This window comes from Scylla paramamosain, chromosome 1 (assembly GCF_035594125.1).
Source record: "Scylla paramamosain isolate STU-SP2022 chromosome 1, ASM3559412v1, whole genome shotgun sequence".
Classification (NCBI taxonomy): Eukaryota; Metazoa; Arthropoda; class Malacostraca; order Decapoda; family Portunidae; genus Scylla; species Scylla paramamosain.
Genome location: NC_087151.1, coordinates 11531462 through 11552605, shown reverse-complemented (window position 1 = coordinate 11552605; position 21144 = coordinate 11531462). Strand labels below are relative to the sequence as shown.

Sequence of the window (21144 nt, the reverse complement as noted above, 5' to 3'; positions counted from 1 at the left end):
GGCTACAAAAAAAGTATATTTTTTGTGGGAAGAAAAGTATAAGCAGATGGAATATGAAGGGAAAAGTAGGTCAAGAAGAAAGAAAACAGTAAAGTAAATTAAAGAACGAAAAAGGAGAGAGAGAGAGAGAGAGAGAGAGAGAGACTTTCGTACCCAGATGACAAATGATTGATGAATTTTAAAGCTCCAAAACAGCAGGGTCATTAGGCACCGGCTCAGGTAATAAGATTAAAAAAGAAAAATACATCAGATCTCCGTTTTCTTCAAGTGACCATCAGGGTGATCGTCAGGGAGTCTTGTATAAAAAGGCATAATGACAAACACGTGGTTATGTGACAAAAAATATATTTATCTGTGCCTATGTAAATGTTAACGAATATAAATACACATTACGTACGTGTCTATATGTATACAAATGGACGGCGAATCGTATAAATAGCGAGATATAAATAAATAAATACCTAGACGTCTAATTACATAAATAGGGAAATATGGATTAATACGATGACGAATCTTATAAATAACGAATATTAGAGTATATAAAACGTCACGATTTGGATGAGACGACCTGATGATTACAGAGCGTTGTGAGGGGAGACTTGCAGGGCGTGGGGGCGTGGTAAGGGTATATTGAGGGCGTGGTGAGGGGCGTGTTGAAGGGAGAATGAGAACGTAAGGTAAGGACAATGTGAGGACGAGGCAAGTTAAGTGAGGTGAGGTGAGGGCGTGGGCAAGGGAGGGTGAGAACCTAAGGTAAGAAGTTGATATAGGCGTGGTAAGGGCGTGGTGAGAATGTAGACCGTGGTTAGGGATTGGAGAGGATGTAATGTGGGTGTGGTGAAGGGAAACTAAGAGTGAAGGCGTGGCGAAGACTGGTCAGGGCGTGGTGAGTGTCTGGTGAACAGTTAGGGTGTGGTGAGGCGTGGTGAGGCCGAGGAGTGAGGGCGTGACAATGGCGTGCTACTCCTCCACCTCCTCAATAGTCAACGAGCCACAGTCAGGCGGCGGCGAGAAGGTCCACAGTCTTCCTTCGGAGTCGCAGGAGTCGCAGGACTGGACACTGGGCGTGGGGGAGTCAACACGTGGCGTGGGCTCCGTGTTGACGCGCCGGGGTGCTGGGGGCGGCCGGTGGGTGGGGAAGCAGTCCGCCCACTCCTCGGGGCCGGGTAGGATCCTGACGGGCTGCCTCTCGGGGAGTTGTGGGGCGGGGGTCATCACCTGGGGGGGGAGGGACGGGGGGGTTATGATTTGGCCAAGTCTGAAGTTAAAATTTGTAGCTTGACTTAGTTCCTTGTTCAGCGTGTGCAAGGGACTGTGATATATCCTTCCTCGTGTATTACTGAAGGTCAGATGCTAAAATAAGTAAATAGGTAAACCGCTTAATGTTCGCTCTCCCTAGAAAGTTCAATGTAAAAATTCATCCAAGTCCACATTTCTGGTTATGTATATGTTCCATGAATTTTTCTTGGATGTAGCTGTTGCCTCATTTTGTGGCGTAAATACAGAAAATAAATTTCTTAAATGCACCAGACGATGACTGTGCTCCGGTAACGTGGTGCTGCTGTCTTACCTTCTTCGGCGCGGTGATGGTGAGCACCCCGTCAGCAGACAACACCGAGGTCACCGCCTGCACGTCAACGGGACATGGCACGAGGAAACGTCGCTGGAACCTCCTACAGGCGCTGCTGCACTGGCCCTGCTCCTCCACGCGACCCTCCACCACCACCTCTCGCTCACTTACGAACATCACCGCCACCTCGCCGCGGCTGCTGAAGTCCTGCACGTCCAGAACAAACTGAAGGAGGATAGTAGAATTGTTAATGCTGAGGTGGACAGGAACAATATGTCATGTACCGATCAGATAAGGAACAGACCACTAAAGTACTGATTCACTGTAAAGGAGGACAGGATGGATAGAGAACTACTATTTGAACAAACGAAAATGAAGATGAGGAGGTATGTTAAGGGGAGGTGGACTTAATATGAATACAACACGTTAATTTGTCGGACAGATAATTGATAAGTAACTAGAGTGGCGTAATGGCGACCTATGGAGCATATATATATATATATATATATATATATATATATATATATATATATATATATATATATATATATATATATATATATATATATATATATATATATATATATATATATATATATATATATATATATATATATATATGAAAGGCAGGAAGAAATAGAATACTAGAAGTTTTACTCTGAACAGCTACAATATACAGATACTGACAGAAATGAGTTTAGAAAGAAGCCAGAGATGATTGTAGGAGGTCAAGACAAGGACTTTATTCTACTATGAAACCCTCGAATCTGGTGACGATAAGTCAATGAGTACTGGCGGTGGTGGTGGTGGTGGTGGTGGGGGTGGTGGTAGTTGTGGTGGTAGTAGTAGTAGTGGCAGTAGTAGTAGTAGTGATGATGGTTTGCGGTGGTGGTGGTGGTGGCTAGACGGCTCTGGGGCCGTATTCTTCATAAAGTTATGATATATGTCATAGCTATGGCGGATGCGTATCATAACTTAGAACATCTATCATAAGTTGTATATCATAAGTTATGACATGAGCGAAACCGTCCATCATAACCGTCTGCTATATGTAGCGATTGCCTGATTTTAGAAACTAAAAGACGAAACAAAACCTGGCGTTTACCACTAATGTATAGCTTCTATAAATATTTCTTACATTTTTATGCATTGGGATAAGAGACACAGTGGGTAAGTTAGAAATTCAATCACTGAAATACGGTAAATGTGATCCCGTAGGAACGCCTCATTTCAAATGAACACGGTGTTCAGATGGTTTGGTGACAATCCCCAAGGCCATCACTACCGCACAATTACATTTTCTCAGGAGTTTTTCCCAGCAGCAAGTTACCTAAGTGTTATGATCACCTTAATTTCGGGGTAAGTGGATTTCTTCTTTCTGTGTCACTCTGTTAAGCTTCCCTCACTAGATCGGTAACAAAGAGAATACCTGCACAGTCTAAACAATATCTTCTGATGAATTTCACGTCACTAAGTTCATTCAATACGCTCTAATTGAGTAAATAATTCTTGAGCTGGAGATGTTGTGGGGCAGCCATCTTGGCTGTGGGGAACGTCTGTCTTAAGCCGCTAGGACAAGGTGGACCCAGTCTTAGCATCCCGCACGGATTTATGACAGACGTGCGCAGTTTTTGACAAGAATGCGCCATTTTGCCCTAGCTATGACAAGTTTCATAGCTAAGACTCGCTATGACCGCTGCGTGAATACGGATTCTGATGTTCCCTTCTGGTGGGGCAACACAACGATCTGTGAGGATCGAAATGTGAATGAGACAGAATAGCGTAAAGCAGAAGGCTGGGAAGGGATAGGCCAGTGCGTGCAAGTGATGGTGGTGGTGTTGGTGGTGGTGGTGGTGGCTTTGATGTTCCCCACTGGTGCGGCAACACAATGGCCACAGTGGCAGTACTACGAGGCTCATCATTCCACAGCTCAGCCTTTCCTGAGTGGCCGCTAATTACCGCGCCCAGCCAATCACTGGAGCTGGTGGCGGCCAATTAGTGCACCCCCTCTCCCCTCCACGCCCCGCTGAGTTGATCACAGGTGCAGCAGCCATACTGATATTTAAATTACCTTGACTCTCACGGGGCTGGTAATGGCATTTTGATAACTTCCCTCAACTTATCTGATGAATGATTGTGTTCCATTCATTTTGCATCTACTAGTTCAGTCTGTTCACTGACTGACTGACAGACTGACTGACTGACTGACTGACAGACTGATTGGATGATTGATTGATTGATTGATTGACGCGACATCACAATTCAACAACCACCACTTTATCTCCAAATCTACACACTAAGTAAGAAATTTTAGTACTATGAAAGCCTTTCTTTCTATGTTTCAATGTGACCTGGTCGAAAGTTGAACACCCGCCACTCACAGGAGACGGAAAGGTGGCGCAGTTCAAACATTTGCAGTCCCTGCTGTTTCATTATTGCACCATAAAATCGTCTGATGTTATTGGAATGAAGTGATGAGAGCCAGAGTGCCACTAAAGAGTCAACATGAGCTGAGTGACACTGTGCTGGTCTAAGCTCACCTTGTGCGCCGCCTCATCCTCGGTCCACCGCACGGCCTGGCTCTCGCCCCGTAGGTCACGCGTGCGGAGGTTCCTGTACTGCGCCAAAGGGTCATCAGACAGTGGCAGGTCGCCCCATCTGGCCAGCACTTCCCGCACCGCCTCCTGGAAGTCCAGCCAAGCGTCGCGGAAGAAAGGATCGCTGAAGAACAGACCCATTTTGGGGATGGGTAAGGCGGGGATCTGGAAGAAACAGTAGTTGCATTTAATTACTCTGAACACCTTTTGTCGAGAGGTGACCGGCGACACCAGTTTACACGTTTTACTGTATCCCAAGTATTAGATAAAGTGACGTCTTTTCGTAATCGCAGATTTATGCGTCAATGCAAATGTATCAGAGTGGCATAACATGGCGACACTCGCCGCCCCGCCCAGGGTCTTACACTGTGCGCTGCTGACAGACTCAAGTTCCTCGGCACCGCGTCCAGCTTCCTCACGGCGTTACTCTGGCGGCTCGTTTTCCTTCCCATTAATTCGCTGACTCTGGGATGGAGGAGCACCGCGGCGGGCCTGGGGGACCAATCAGAGTGCACCGGGTCCCTGCCCTCCCCCACCTGCTGCTTGCCGCCGCTAAGCCTGATTGGTATTATCGTCTGGGGAGCAACATTTCCCATCTGTTGGAAAGAAACATTCAAGATGAGAACTTGAAAACTGTTATATTCCTCTCTCAATAATACTTCAGATGAAAGCTGAGATGCTGTTTAGTGATTATGAGCTATAATAAGTAATATTTTCATTTCTCGAAACGACTGACTGTACTACCAATTTTTACTCGGTAGCCGCCCTTCTCTCCTTTCCTAAAAAGTTAGGCATGTTTGTGGCGTGTATCTTTATCGTCCAATCATCTCTATCGCCAGCGTTCAGTCAAAATACAGGCTCACACTCACCATCCTGGGCGCCGTGATGGTGAGGATGCCGTCGTCGGACAGCACGGCGGACATGGCCTTCACGTCGGTGTTGGCGGGCAGATAGAAGCGTCGGCGGAAGCTGTTGGTGGACACTGACCAGTCTCCTGTGTTGGTCTCGGTGCGTCCCTCCACCACCAGCTCCTGCTCGCCCGCCACCTTCACCTTCACCTCGCCCGCCACGAAGTCGTGCACGTCCATCACGATCTGCAAGAGACACACACACACACCTGACACTCTTCGCTGATTGGATCAACATCCAGCACAGTTGTTACAGCTTCACGTCAACACGCAGACAACAAATATGTCGTCAGCGTCAGTGACTGGCTGAATGCTTATAAGACATCGTGATGTCACGTCACTCACCTTTTGACTGGTGGCGTCACAGGTCACGGTGACGGCCTGGTCCTCCTCCTTCAAGTTGTGGGTGCGCAGCTGGCGGTAACGGCTCAGGATGTTTGAGAAGCGAAGTTTTGGGTCTTGCCACTGGTTCAACAGGAAGTCTGTCTCGCCCCACCGCTGCAAAATCTCCTTCACTGCATTTTCGAAAGCTTCATACACGTACTGGAAGAAAGAGTCCTGCAGGAAGAGTCCTTTCCGCCACACGGGGAGGCTCAGGTCTATCGCGTCGTCCCACAGACAACAAGGGCACTGGCTGAGCGACGAGCAGAAGGTCATGGGGAAGGCCGGGGAGCCGCCGCAGATTGGCGCCATTGCTGACAGTCCTTGAGTGTTCCCCCAGCAACCTTTGAGCCACGACCTTTCCTTGGGTGTATGTGTGTGTGTCTGTGTGTATGTCTGTGTGGCGCTCGCCTCCCCGCGGCCGAGCCGAGTGAGTCTGTGGGAGACCTTGTCGCGTTGCCTCTATTTACTCGCCGCCGTGACGTCCTCGCCGCGTCACGGGACTATTTCTAGCGCGGGAGCCTCGCGCCAAGAAGGTTCAGGATGCTCAGTGTGACTCATCCGCCAAAACTCTACTATGAAGCTATTTTGCAGGGAGGCTTGTACTCCATTGGGGGCGGCGGGGGTGAAAGACACGGCGGGAATAGAGAGAGAGAGAGAGAGAGAGAGAGAGAGAGAGAGAGAGAGAGAGAGAGAGAGAGAGAGAGAGAGAGAGGAAGTGGTGGAGATACATGATTGAGAATGGGGAATGCACCTCTGACAACAAATGGAATAATGGACCAGTTCAAGTATTTTTAGTACCTATTTTTTTTTTATTTTTGCACAATAAACTCGCCTGGTGCTACTGAAATGAAGTAATAAATGTCACAGTAACATTCTCAGCGAAAGGGTTAGCAAAAGATATTTAACATGAAGTGGCTGGAGTTGGAATGAAATGAGGAAGTGAGCAGTGAAACGATAGATATAACTGCTATTATGCATTCCTAAATCGGCCGCGCTGAAGATGCGGAAGCGGAAACAAAAGGAAAGGAAAGGAAAGGAGAAAGAATGCGGCAAAGGTGTTTCTGAGTGGGAAGACAGTGGTGGTGTACACACAATGTCTGTTTGTATTGGCGGTGTGGTGGTGGTGGTTATGACTTAGGAGTGGGGAAGGTGGTGTGTGCGGCCACGTGTGTGTGTGTGTGTGTGTGTGTGTGTGTGTGTGTGTGTGTGTGTGTGTGTGTGTGTGTGTGTGTGTGTGTGTGTGTGTGTGTGTGTGTGTGTGTGTGTGTGTGTGTGTGTGTGTGTGTGTGTGTGTGTGTGTGTGTGTGTGTGTGTGTATGAAAATCACGCACTGTTGCTGATATAGGTCGAGACATCTAAAAATATAAATGAGTACATACGTAGTAGAGTGCATAGAGTGTAAGATAGTGTGTGCAGCCACGTGTGTGTGTGTGTGTGTGTGTGTGTGTGTGTGTGTGTGTGTGTGTGTGTGTGTGTGTGTGTGTGTGTGTGTGTGTGTGTGTGTGTGTGTGTGTGTGTGTGTGTGTGTGTGTGTGTGTGTGCGTGGATGATAATAACACATTGTCACTGGTGTATGTCAACGCATCTAAAAATGTATACGAGCACATATTATGATAATATATGAAATAATTATCATGATAAATAACTTTTTTTTTAGATTTGAAAAGGAAAACGTGTGATACAAGAAACAAAACCAGTCACATGATGCAAAAGAGAAAATAAAACCTTATAAAAAAAACTGAATAAAGTAAGAGTAAGAAAAAAAAAAACAGGAAGAGAAAAAGTGAAACCCAACACGAAAACAAAGGAAGAGATGGAAACTACTGAAGTAAAGAAGAAAACAGAGATGAAAACCGCCTAGAAAAGAAAGAGAAAAAAAAGGAAGAAAGAAAGAAAACTAGCTATAAAAAATGAACGAAAAAAGAAACTGGAATGAAGAGCTAGAAACGAGAGAGAGAGAGAGAGAGAGAGAGAGAGAGAGAGAGAGAGAGAGAGAGAGAGAGAGGGGGGGGGGGTACAAAGTAGAAATAAAATACCAAAGAATAAACAACTATAAAGAGACTGAAGAAAATGAAAAGAGAGAAATCGTCTAGAATAGAAAAGGAAAAAAGTGAAGACAAAGTAGAATGAAAAATACCTGTTTAAGAATATCAATGAGAGGAGAGGAACGAGGAGGAAGCGTAAACAGCAATGAGGTAGAAGGAAGAGAGCACTTTTTACTCTTTATAATTTTTATCTTCTTTTTGGAAAATTAATAGGTGTTTAGATTATGAATTATCCTCTTGGTGAAGAAAAGGGAGGAAGAGGAAGGAGAGAAAGAGGAGGAGGAGGAGGAGGAGGAGGAGGAGGAGGGGGAAGAAGAACAATATCAACACTAGAAGGGAAAAAATAGATAGAGATTATGTAGGAGGACGGAGAGAATCAGAATAAAGAATAAAAGAGTGAAAAGAATGAAAGAGCAATAAAGGAGAATAACAAAATAACAACGCAAACCGAAGCAAAATATTGTTCGTTCAGGAAAAAAAGAAATAAAATAGTTATACTGAAAGAAATGTAGCGTTGAATGAAATGAAGGAAAAAAAGTAAATAAACAGTGTATTAATTTCTAGAGACAAGTATTTTTATTTCTTTTATTTATTCATTTTCTGAGCATATCCTCCCTCGCCTCTTCCGTTACCTATATTTCACCACTGTTTTGTCACCGTTGAATGAAGCGAAGGAAAAAAAATGAAATAATGCGTAAATATCTTTTTATTTCTTTGTCAATTCATTTCCTACGTTCTCCCTTGCCTTTCCTGTTACATTTCACTGTTGTTACGTCAAGGGAAAAGTCTGCAACATTGAAACGGAAGAGAGAATGAAAAAAGCTCTACGTATGTTTTATTCGCCCTCCTCTCGTTTGTTCATGCAACACTTTTGCTTTTTCCCATTTTTTCCACCTTCATTCTCCCTTTTCCCCTCTCCCGTGTAACCCAGCATGCAGTAGTGAAGGGGAGGGACAGAGTTTGCACAGAGTTTCGTGTTTCCATTTACATAGCGTGTTTATCCAGCCTGCTTCTCGCGAGTTCGCCTTGCGCGGGTAAATTTAAAGAGTTTTTGGCAATTCTAATCCGGCCACCAACTTTATCAGGAATTGGCTGCCACTTGGGACATAAATTCGGTTCTTTGCTTCAACTTTTGCGGCGCGAATCCTCTGAGTTTCGAAACCCTCTGAATCCGAATTACGGAAAAGCAGACCCGAAACTTGTCTCCGAGGGTCGCGGGGATGCTCCGTGTGTGTGTGTGTGTGTGTGTAAATTTGTAAATGTTCATGGTATTTCTGGTCGACTCGTTACGTAAATGTTGAGGTTGTCTCCGGGTTAACAAATTCTCTGGGACTACAACTTGCTAATGTGTAATAATTGGTATCGTTCTATAGAGTTGTGCGATTGTAATTTGTAACTGTATCCGGTTCGTAGTCAATAGACCTAGTTATTTATATATTAATCAGTCAGTCTCTCTATCTATCTATCTGTCTGTATCTGTGTGTGTGTGTGTGTGTGTGTGTGTGTGTGTGTGTACTCGCTGCTTGCATTCTTCCCCTGTGCACGTAAATAAGACACACACGGGCTCTCCACGTGATGCCCAGTGAGTGCGTATGTTTATACGTTCACGTGTACGTTTGCTGAATGAGGTGTGAATATTCTCCCACTACCCAATCACCACCCCCCCTGCTCCCCTGCCCGTGCCCTACATAGACCCCAACCCTCTCCCGCTGAGCCTTTGCCAACCTACTCCATTTAATTTAGTTCCTCCTTGTTCCGTCCCTTACCTCCTTAAGTTAATTTTTTTTTTTCTGTCTTCTTCCAACCTCTTCCTATATTCCCACCCTTCACTTTAGTTCCCTCATCCACCTTCCCTCATCTTCCCTTCTTCCTTCACCCCTCCGCCTATATTCATACCCCACTTTAGTTCAGTTTACCATCCACCTTCCATCATCTTCTTTCACTCTTAAAGACTCTCTTCCTCCACCCCTCCGCCTGTATTCCCACTCCACTTCCCTTTAGTTCCCCCCATCCACCTTCCCTCGCCTTCCTCCATTCTTCCTTTCTCCTCCTCCACCCCTCCGCCTATATTCCCACCCCAATTTATTTTAGTTCCTCATCCACCTTCCCTCATCTCCCACCCTTCCTTACCCATCTTCCTCCACACTGCCTATATTCCAACCCCACTTTGCTTTAGTTCCTCATCCACATTACCTCCTTCCATTTTTTTCCTCTCTCTTCCCCCACTCTTCTTCCCATTCTCTGTTACGCTTCTCGATCTCATTTGGGACTATTTTGAGATGCCACGGAGATGAATAAGCGGGTTCTCACGAGTGTAATATTAAAGAAGTATTTAAAACCTTGGTAACTTCCTTGACACGACACGTTATGGTAAGTTGGTAAATGATATCTATTAGAGATCCAGAATGTTTTTTTTTTTTCTTTTCCGATGATTTAAGTGATAATAAGAAGCCGAAGTGTTTGAAAAAGTAGATTCCTTTGCTTTTTCAACTCCGCATCCTCCCCAACATTCCTTCCCTCTTCTCTGCCGCCTGTCCTGTCTTCTTTCACCTCTCCTCGTTTCTCCCTCTCCCGACCATCCTGCTCTTCTCTACCTTACCGTCCTCATCCCCTGTCTCTTCTTTCCTTTTATCCTCTGTTTCCTTCCTTTCGTATCCCTCTCTCTCACTTTTCTTCCTCTCCTTCCAGTCTCTTCCCTCTCTCCTTCGCATCTGTAACTATCTCACATGTTCTTCTCTGTCATTCCCTCTTCTTTTCCCTTCTCTCTCTCTCTCTCTCTCTCTCTCTCTCTCTCTCTCTCTCTCTCTCTCTCTCTCTCTCTCTCTCTCTCTCTCTCTCTCTCTCTCTCTTTTCTTTTCCTTTCTTCTCCTTCCCTTTCCCCCTCACATTTCTCCTTCTCTCCACTCTCCAATTTACCTCACATTCATCCTCCTCTCCACGAACTCTCCTCCTACTCCTCCTCTTCCTTCACTTTCCTTCCTCTCCTCTGTTGCTCTTCGTCTTCTCCCTCGCCGTCCATCTCCTCGGTCTCTCCCCTCCCTGCCTCTCCCTCACCCTCTCCTCCCCGCTCTCTTTTACTTTACACTTTTCAGTACTCAGGCAGCAACGCAGGTACACTAAATGTCGTGTTTACAGGGAAAGAGTTCATAAAGTTTTCATGTTTTTCTTTTCACGTGTTTGTTTTGTTGTTGTTATTATTTTTTTTTCTTATGTAAACTGATGAACGTGGAGTTTGTTTGTTTGCTTGTTTTTTTTTACATATAATCTACTTGTTTTTGTTGTTGTTTATTTACTTTTATTGGCGTAAGCAGGTGCAACGTGGAAGGGTGATGCAAAATAAAGGAAAGAAGTGAAAAAAATGATGAATAGTAAAGGAAAAATGAAAGAAAGAAAAAAATAAGGAAAAGTTTGCAATGATAGAGATATAAAGCAGGAAGATAGTGCAATAAAGATAAAAAAAAATGAAGAAAATAAACAAAAAATAAATAAATTGTCCGAAAAGTTTCCATGCTTTCTTTCTGATCTGCTTTGTTGTTGTTGTTGTTGTTGTTCTTCTTGTTTTCGTAAACTGGTACACGTGGAAAGGGTGATATAAATAAAAGAAGAAAGTAATGAGGATAATAATAAAGAATAGTAAAGAAAAGTTTAAAAGAGGAAAGTAAGGAAAAGTTTTAACGAAAGTGATGCAAAACAGATAGGAAATAATGCAAGAACAATAGGGAAGGGAAAGAAATAAACGCTAAAAAAAATAAAAGTTTGTCGGTAGAGAAGAGAGAAAATGAAAAAAAAAACGGAAAAGAAAATGTAAGGAAAATATTTAAAAAATGAGGATATAAAACAGGAAGGAAATAATGAAGAAAAAAAAACAATGGAAAAGGAAAATAAAAAATGCTGAAAAAAATATAATGTTATAGAAGGGAGAAAAACTATGTAAAAATTAAAAGAAAAAAGCAAAATTTTAAAAACAGGAAATAAAGGAAGAAAAATAGGAAAGAATAAAAATATATGCTGAAAAAAGGATGTTAGTTTAGAAGAGAGAGAAAAAAAAATCGAATACACAACACTATTCATAGCTTTTACAACTGAATCCCACCCCCCCTTTTTTAGCACGTTGTTTTTTTTTTGGTTGTTGTTTTTTTTATTGCATAGCAGTTGCAGTAAACGTTCCTGTCACCACAGTAACAAACGTTTTGACTCAATCTGGAAACGTTGATAGGGAATTTGGCACCCTTTTACTTATCAACACTTACTATACCCAACCCACACCTACTTACCCACACCAATCAGTACACTAACCTATTCACACCTACGCATCCACACCAGCCTATCCACACTAATTCATACCAACTCAGCCTCACCAACCAATCTGCACCAGCCTACCCACACCTACACCAACCCACTCCGTCTTCCCAGCTCACCCTAATCCTGCTCCCTCTACATCAATCTTTCCCCCCTCACCTACGCTAACCGCTCCCCCCCCCCCCGCCACGACAATCTCCACCACCTACGCCAACCGACCCTCCACCGCCCCCACAAACCCCACCACTCACGCCACCCACACCATCGTTGCTTCCATCTCATCACTTTCATGTTCCCTTGAAATATGAATTTCCCTTCCTCCTCCCACGCCTCCCACTCTTTCTCTCGCTCTCCCTCAGCCTTCTTTTCCTTCCCATGCCTTTCAATGAGAGAGAGAGAGAGAGAGAGAGAGAGAGAGAGAGAGAGAGAGAGAGAGAGAGAGAGAGAGAGAGAGAGAGATGAAAAAGAATGGAACAATCTAGAAATGTAAAATGTTTGTTGGTGTTCCAAAACAAAACAAAAATAAAAAGAAATAAATTAACAGATTAAAAATTACCCATAGCTTTTTTTACAATCAAAGCCTTATTTTCAAGTACAGGATTTTTTTTTTATTTATTTTATTTATTTTGTTTATTTTTTTTAACGCAGCAGTGGCAATGAACGTTCCTGCCATCACAGTAACAAACGTTTTGACTCCATCCAGAAAACGTTAACATCTTGCCACTCTTACCTACCCACATCTACCCCTTCCATCGTCACCACTCACACCTCCTCCTCCTCCTCCTCCTTCATGTGTCTCCCTCCCATTCCCTACTATGCCTCCCCCATGCTTCCCCCATACCTCCTTCACATCTACTTTTACCTCTCCACGCCATTCTCTAGCTTCCTACAGTTTTCTTGTTTTTTTATACGTTTCTTTCAGGGAGACGAGTAGGAATGCACGTCTCTCAAAAGCCACTTCTTACTATTCATTAGCGTTAGAAGTGTCAATGTTAGTCTTTTTTATATATACAAATACACATAGGGTTTAGCTAGCTGTGTGAATACGAGAGAGAGAGAGAGAGAGAGAGAGAGAGAGAGAGAGAGAGAGAGAGAGAGAGAGAGAGAGAGAGAGAGAGAGAGAGAGAGAGAGAGAGAGAGAGAGAGAGAGAGTGTGTTTGTGTGTGTGTGTGTGTGTGTGTGTGTGTGTGTGTGTGTGTGTGTATGGGTGGGTGGTATTGATTATTTCAACATTTCCATATTTATTCATTTGTTTTAGTCACTTATTTATTCATCCATCCATTCATTGATATTTTTTCCCCGTTACGTCAAAAAAATACATGTGTGCTGGGAAACATGAATGAAATACAGCTACGAGTATGAAGGGTTTATGTATAAGTATTATTTATTATTCGTGCTGTACGATGCTACGGGATAATGGAAAATGTAGATGGCTGTGAAAATAAATATCTAGTAATCAGCCATATTTCTGAACGTCCAATGGGAAATTGAAAACAGAAAATACTCTCTCTCTCTCTCTCTCTCTCTCTCTCTCTCTCTCTCTCTCTCTCTCTCTCTCTCTCTCTCTCTCTCTCTCTCTCTCTCTCTCTCTCTCTCTCTCTCTCTCTCTCTCTCTCTCTCTCTCTCTCTCTCTCTCTCCGCCACTCGAGCAGTCCAGTCAAGTATTACCTCTTTGTCCCTCCCTAGGTCCTCCTTGAGCTGGGAGTATTAACATGGTCGCTCTTCAAGTCTCAGGATAAACATTGACACTCGCAGCTTTCCCCGCTACTCCGGTGCCCTTCAGAAGTCTTTTACGTAGGTAGGTAGGTAGATAAATAGGAAGTAGTAGTAGTAGTAGTAGTAGTAGTAGATGTAGGTGGTGGTGTGGTGGTGGTGGTGGTGGTGGCAGTAGTTTGTAGTAGTAGTAGTAGATGAATAAATAAATGAATAAGCGGTTGAATGAATGAACACCGCACAACTGAAAACACACACACACACACACACACACACACACACACACACACACACACACACACACACACACACACACACACACACACACACACACACACACACACACACACACACACACACACACACACACACACACACACACACACAGCAACTATTCAACCACCCAAGCAAACTAACGAACTAAACAAAGGACCAAACAAAGCAAAGCAGACAAACATGCACATTAAACAAAACAAAAACAAAAAATAAAACAGGAGAGAGAGAGAGAGAGAGAGAGAGAGAGAGAGAGAGAGAGAGAGAGAGAGAGAGAGAGAGAGAGAGAGAGAGAGAGGAAAAAAAACAGTAAAAAACAATCCAAACTACACAACCACAACTCAAATCTCTCTACAAAAAAAAAATAAATAAATAAATAAATAAAAATAAATAAATAAATCAAACAAAATCAAACCAATAAACTCCCACGAAACACTCTTATCTAAAATACGAGCGCATAACATTCCCAGCCACTAATCCGAGCGGCGGCTAAGGTCGTGTCGTAAACTATCACAAAACTGCACCGAACTCCCAGTATTTAGCGCCAGCGGGTTACTGAGCGGCGCCCTGGTAAAGCGAGTGCAGTTTAGCGTGGCCAGTGACAGTGTGACCTTCAGGAGGGACTACACGGCCACACTGACACCGCGGACTCAGGGAAAGGAAAATAAGCTGTGTTTGACTGGTCTGTTTGATGGTGTTTGATGGCGAGAGAGATTAAGAGAGGAAGGCAATGAGAGGGATGAGAATGACGGTAAGGAAGGGGTACGGTGTAAGAGAGGATGGATAAGAGATGGAGAAGGTATAAGGAAGAGGGGAGAATATAAGAGAGAAAGAGGAACAGAGAGAAAGAGGGAAGAGAGGGAGGGGTAGGAGAGAAAGAGGGTATGAGAGAGAGAGAGAGAGAGAGAGAGAGAGAGAGAGAGAGAGAGAGAGAGAGAGAGAGAGTGAATGTGTGTGTGTGTGTGTGTGTGTATGTGTGTGTGTGTATGTGTGTGTGTGTGTGTGTGTGTGTGTGTGTGTGTGTGTGTGTGTGTGTGTGTGTGTGATTGTGTGTGCGTTTTTACTCTTTATTCTTCCATAAAACTGAGAAAAGAATGGTAACAATAAACAACCATATTTCATAACTATCAATTTATTTTTTTCCATTATCATTCACAATCATACACCGCATGAATCATAGCAGCTTTCACTCACTTCCCTCTTCACTATTATTCATTCACACCATTCCACGGTTCACTTATCATACCACTTAAGGAACAATACAGTCATTCTTACTTAAATACCACTCATGCTATAATTTTCTTCCTCCACAACTCTCTACACCACGTTCATACAACTTAATTAACTTCTACTATAATGAATTAAGATATGTGTGCATTACTGAACATTGAGAGACAGGCAGAAACATTTACAGGAACCAGACGTCACATCCACACAAACACGAACACAGAGATCAGAAAATAAAGCTCTAGCGGCGAAGTTCCATCATATCACATTGGTGCGAAGGAATGTTTGGTTGCGGTGAGCGTCTTGGGGTCGCCGCCCCTCGAGGCACCTGTGGGGAGACAGACAGACAGGTGAGCTCGTGGTGAGTGTAAGGCTTTGGTTCGTAAATATATAACTGAGTGATGCTTTTCCTTTTACTGTTTTCCTATACTATTTTGTTTAGATTAGTTTACTTTTGGTTAGGGTTGCTTTTACTACTTGCTTGTCTAGCTTGTGTCCACCCGCGCAAATGACCAATGACTTGCCATACCGGTTTTGATGAGGCAATTGAGCGCGGCAATGTCTGTGCCTTGGTTGTTAATGACTCCATGAACAAAGGTGAATTTAATGTTTTTGCAAATGTTTTTTTTTTTTTTTTATCTCATTACAACAAAAGTAAATTCTCTCACCTGTCGAATCGTTGCCGAGCACTGCGTCGACGGCGGCCGTGGACACCTGAAGTAGGCAGGGGCTGCCTTGCTGCGGCAGTCATGCGTTGGTCGCGTGAAAGTAACGAAGATGTGCGATGGACGTCTTTTCTTTGACACTACAAACACACTGGGACAAACTCATTCATGCAAATATTAATACGTTTGGTCAGTCGGTGCAAGACAATGTCTTGTGCCGACACCAGCGGTTGAAGCTTCTTTAGAAGACATTTTGGGAGGAGTACTCCTGCTGGGAGGTACTCGAATAGGAACTGCTGTAGGACTTTGAGGAGGAGCCCTCAGACTCCTTGCCCTCTCCCTGTTTGGGAGCCACGATGGTGAGGACACCATCAGAGGACAGCGCTGAGTTGACTGCCGCCACGTCCACCTGGGGCGGCAGGGAGAACACGCGCCTGAAGCTGCGGGAGGATGATGAGGTTCCCTCCTCGCAGGAAGTCTGTCCCTCCACCACCAGGGAGCGGCCGCCCTCCACGCCTACCTTCACCTCGCCGCCGATGAAGTCCGTGACATCAAGGGTGACCTGTAGAGGAAAAGAGAGGCTCAATAGAGTAGCGGACCAGACACGGATGCCTAATAACTTTTGTCATGCCCGCATCGCTGCTTCTCACGCCACATCACTCAGGGGTGCTCACCTTCAGGGCGCGAGCGTCTTCTTCCACTTGGGCCTCCTGCTCCGCCAGGCGGAAGTTCCTCCTCAGAAGGCTGCGGTTGGAAGCGAGGGAGGAGGTGGCGTCGGAGCGCTGCGTGAGGGCCTCGAAGCGCCGCCTGGCGTCGTCAAAGAAGGAGTCGCTGAGGAAGGCTCCCTTGTGGGTGATGGGCACCAGCTTGAGGGAGCCCTGCTCAGACTGCTGCGCCGCGCTGCTCTGCGTCTGGACGTTTTCGGTCGCCGCGGCGGCCTGAGTCTGTGAGACCGTCTGGTTCACCTCAGTCTGGTGTGCCTGAGTGGTGCCTGTCACTACTGAGGGGTGCGTGTCCTGCACCGCCATGGGAACGATGTGCTCGCGAGTCCCGCCCACCTGCCGGCACAACAACACGTCATTAGCCACCGCAGGTGAGGCGCGGAGCCAGCTGTGAATGAGGTATTGTGTTGAGTAATTGTCCTTATGAGGCGCCAATCAGCTGCTTACCTTGTGTGTTGATTCGGAAGTGACGCTCTGGGACGATGATTGCTGGTGCACCGAGGTGGCTGTGCTGGCCTCCAGGCTGGGGGCGGGAAGTGGATGGCTGGTGACCTGACTGGTGGGTGGTGACTTGACCTCTGGGGTGGGCACCTGGCTGAGGCTGTCCGTCCTGTGCACGCCTTCCTCGATGGCCACGGGCAGGATCACCTCCCTCAGCTGGAACGTGGACGGCTGCGAGGGTGAAGAGGGAGGCAGGTTAGTGATGAGAGGTGATGACAGGATCACCTGCTTCTCTTTTATCTATTATGCATTAACAAGAAGTGAGAGCCATCTCTCGCTATACTGGGCGTCATAACCATTATAATTAATGCTAATCAGGCGTATTGGCGCCGGTGATCAGATTTTATGTTATTGTCCCGCAAACAGACGAGCTCAAATCTGTCTCCGTTAGCGCTGATCTGCTGCACTCAGGCTTCGTTAATTACCGCCGCACCATGACAAACCTGAGCTTTACCAACACAGGAAAGGTTGCCTGTCACCCTCAGGCACGTGTGTCTCGCCACTGAGAGCCACTTGCCTTCTTAGGAGCAGTGATGGTAAGGACGCCGTCAGCAGACATCACGGACGAGACGGACTCAGAGTGAATGTCTTGAGGAAGGACGAAGCGACGATGGAACTGCTTCCTGAACTTGGCGCCGCCCTCCTGCTGCTCCACGTTTCCCTCCACCACCAGCTCCCGATCCCGCACGGCGCGCACTGTGATGTTGCCGCCCTGGGTGAAGTCCTGTACGTCCACAACGATCTGGCGAAATATACAGAATTGTTAGTTGACATCGTAATGTTCATCAGTGTAATCTGTTCACGATAACTTGAAGGATTAGCTCAGCCCATAAACCCTGACAATCGCCACATCCTTCCCAGGCATATATGGTTGATTAGTGGCATTGTGATTAGTGGAGGGGTGTTGCTCTCCATCCGGGTCATGTGACAGACCTGTTCCCCAGCAATATATAGACAACAGTGTTCCTCGCGGCCTAGCACGCGGCGCCGCACTCACCTTGTAGTTTGCCTCGTCCTCCGTGGACTTGATGGCCTGGTTCTCGTTCTTCACGTCCCCGGTGCGCAGGGAGGTATAGCGCGTCAGGTCGTCTTCGGCAGAATTGTTGCCCCACTTGGAGACCACGTCCCTCACCGCCTCCTGGAAGTCCTGCCACGTGTTCTTGAAGAAGGAGTCGCCGAAGAAGAGGCCACGAGTCGTGATGGGCAGCATCATGCCGCCGGGAGTGAAGGAGCGTCCCGGCTGCTGGCTGACCAAAGAGGACGTCTGCTTCGTCTGCGAGGTCTCTTCCTTTGTAAGTGTTCCAACTGATCCACTGACTTGGGCGTCAGTTTGAGTGGAACTGAGCGAAGACTGCTGTTGCGGGGCAGCGGGGGTGGCGGGAGTGGCAGGGGTAGCGGGGGTTCCGGGCATCGATGGAGTAGCGGGTTCTATTTTGATTTGTGTTTGACCTTCCACCTGAATAGGGATCGTTGACCCCTGGTTCAAGGGAGCCTGTGTCTGTGGCACAAAAAGGTTTTGCTTTATTCACAAACACTAAAGTATTCTTATTATTTTCGTACTTATTTATTCAAGAAACACGTGCAGCTCTAATATTTGACAGGTGGTCTACTCACCTTCCTTGGGGCCGTGATGGTGAGGATACCGTCGTCGGACAGTACGGCGGACACGGCCTTGGCGTCAGTGTTGGCGGGCAGCAGGAAGCGTCGGCGGAAGGTGTTGCAGGACACTGACCAGTCTCCGTCTTTGGTTTCGGTGCGTCCTTCCACCACCAGCTCCCGCTCACCTGCCGCCTTCACCTTCACCTCGCCGGCCGTGAAGTCCTGCACGTCCATCACGATCTGCAGCCATAATGAAACGTTTCGTTAGAGTATGAAACGTGTTCAAACGTTTTACACACAAAACCGTTTTCTTTCATAAGAACAAAGAGCATTGTAGGAAGTACACCCTGACTATACCTTGTGGCTGGACTGGTCAGCGGTGACGGTCACGGCCTGGTTCTCCACGTCAAGCTTGCGTTCCCTGAGCTGCCTGTACTTGCCCAGGGTGCTGAGGGCATCGCGGCCATTGCCAAGGGTGCTGCCTTCGTCACAGCGGCTCAGCACGTCAGTCACAGACTTCTGGAAGTCCTGCCTCATGCTGCTGAAGAAGTCGTCGTCGAAGAATTTTCCTTTCTTGGTGATGGGCAGAAGACTGCTGGTGGTGATGGGGATGTCCCGGCGACGCAAGAAGGGGGGCGCGAACAGTGGCCTTGGTGAACCAGGCTCCTGGGAGGTGACTGCCTGCTGGGCGCGGCGGATGGTCTCTGAGATGTTCTTGACGGCGGAAACTTTGGTGTCTACGCGAGATTTTTCATCCACTTTCATGGCGGACGTGTCGGTGGTGGGTGTGGCGGCGGGGCTCTGTGGCTCCTGCGTGCTGTCCACCTGGATGGGGATAATGTGTCCCCGAGGCGCCGAAGTGGCGGTGGTCTGTGTTTGCTGCTGTTGGCTGCTTGTACAGCTGGACGTCTCAGTGGTCTTGCTTGTGGATGCAGCAGCCTTGGCAGTGGTGTCCACTGTCACCGCGGCGGCTTGTGTTCCCTCCCGGGTGATGGGAACCTCCATGGTGCCTGCCTCTAGCGCTGCCACCTGCGGGAAAGACAAACAGTGTTAAAAGATCCCTAAAATCTGGGCTTTAGAAGCCAGATGGGTGTAGGCTAAGGATTTTTTGTATTTGACTTTTTCATCAAGGAAAGGATTTTCCCGAATCAAGATTAATGTTTTGTTGCCATGAAGTGATAATCTCCTGTAACTCAGCTTACTCTCCGCGGGGCCGTGATGGTGAGGATGCCGTCGTCGGACAGGACGGCAGACACGGCCTTCACGTCGGTGTTGGTGGGCAAGTAAAAGCGTCGGCGGAAGCTGTTGGTGGACACTGACCAGTCTCCTGTCTTGGTCTCGGTGCGTCCCTCCACCACCAGCTCCTGCTCACCCGCCACCTTCACCTTCACCTCGCCCGCCACGAAGTCGTGCACGTCCATCACGATCTGCAAGAGTCACACACACACACACACACACACCTGAGACTCTCCTCTGATTGAGTCAACATCCAGCACAGGTGTTGCAGCTTCAAGTCAACACGCAGACAGAAAATATGGCGTCAATGTCACATTTATTGACTGCTTATACGACACCGCGATGTCACGTCACTCACCTTTTGACTGGCGGCATCACAGGTCACGGTGACGGCCTGGTCCTCCTCCTTCAGGTTATGGGTGCGCAGCTGGCGGTAGCGGCTCAGGGTGTCTGAGAGGCACAGCTTAGGGTCACCCAGGAAGTCCGTCTCGCCCCAGCGCCGCAGAATGTTCCTGACGGTGCTGTTGAATTGTTGATGAGCGTTCTCGAAGAAGGAGTCCTTGAAGAAGTGACCCCGACGGGTGATCGGCAGGTCAAAGGTCATGAGACTGTGGCCCAGGTCACTGTGACCCATGGTGGAGGTCATGGTGTTGAGAGTGGAGATGGGAGCCATTGCGCTGCGCTCGTCTGTCACCGGGGAACTTTGCTCCTTATTTAGTGTTATTAACTGCTGAGTGCTGCTGCTGCTGCTGCTGCTGCTGCTGCTTCTTCTGCTTCTGTTGCGGTGTTTATCCTGCAGGCGTTAATCAATTTCACTTTTGTGTTATTTTCCTTGTGTCTTGGCAGTCGATGCTTTAACGAAGAGTATTTTTTTGAGGTACAACAAGAAACGTCTCGTGGAAGCTGCTCCTGCTGGTGCTGCTCGCGTCGCGTGCCTCTGAGGGCGTCTACTGATGCATGGGTGGTGGGGTGACGCCCTTATAACACGCTTCCCGCCTACTTCCGTGACGTGGCCGCGGCGTCACCAGATATTTGCGGCACAACGCCGAGTGCCAAGCGGCGCCGCGGATGCCAACTGCCGCACCGCGGAGAACATTCTCACATAACCACTTTAGACATTACTCAGGCGGGGCGCGCGGAGGGGGGGGCGCGGCGGAAACTCTTTCCTCCTCCTCCTCCTCCTCCTCCTCCTCCTCCTCCTCCTCCTCCTCCTCCTCCTCCTCCTCCTCCTCCTCCTGTTTTCTCTTTTGCATTACTTTTCTAATTATTTCATACTTCTTGCTTCATCAACCTCCTCCTCCCTCCTCCTTCTCCTTCTCCTTCTCCTTCTCCTTCTCCTTCTCCTTCTCCTTCTCCTCCTCCTCCTCCTCCTCCTCCTCCTCCTCCTCCTCCTCCTCCTCCTCCT

The 21144-nt window shown here is 46.9% G+C and overlaps 1 protein-coding gene across 1 annotated transcript; it reads right to left on the bottom strand.

Annotated features, from left to right (window-relative positions):
* Window positions 1–328: 328 nt before the first annotated feature.
* Window positions 329–20694, bottom strand: LOC135101602 (uncharacterized). The gene is made up of 15 exons (XM_064005822.1): window positions 20098–20694; window positions 19706–19930; window positions 18861–19532; window positions 18519–18743; window positions 17902–18402; window positions 17422–17646; window positions 16851–17075; window positions 16356–16739; window positions 15932–16243; window positions 5421–5903; window positions 5037–5261; window positions 4533–4763; window positions 4111–4332; window positions 1571–1795; window positions 329–1218 (listed from the first exon to the last, which is right to left on the bottom strand). The coding sequence occupies exons 1-15, from the start codon at window positions 20410–20412 to the stop codon at window positions 961–963; spliced, it is 4728 nt and encodes a 1575-aa protein (XP_063861892.1). The 5' UTR covers window positions 20413–20694; the 3' UTR covers window positions 329–960.
* Window positions 20695–21144: the final 450 nt, after the last annotated feature.

Bases quoted from the DNA above. Each gene is read 5' to 3' on its own strand.
- LOC135101602 (XM_064005822.1), bottom strand. From the start codon at position 20,412: ATGGCTCCCATCTCCACTCTCAACACCATGACCTCCACCATGGGTCAC. The intron at 19,533-19,705 runs GTAAGCTGAGTT...TCTTTCCCGCAG, and splicing joins CCATCACGGCCCCGCGGAGA to GTGGCAGCGCTAGAGGCAGG. The intron at 17,647-17,901 runs GTGAGTGCGGCG...ATATTTCGCCAG, and splicing joins AGGACGAGGCAAACTACAAG to ATCGTTGTGGACGTACAGGA.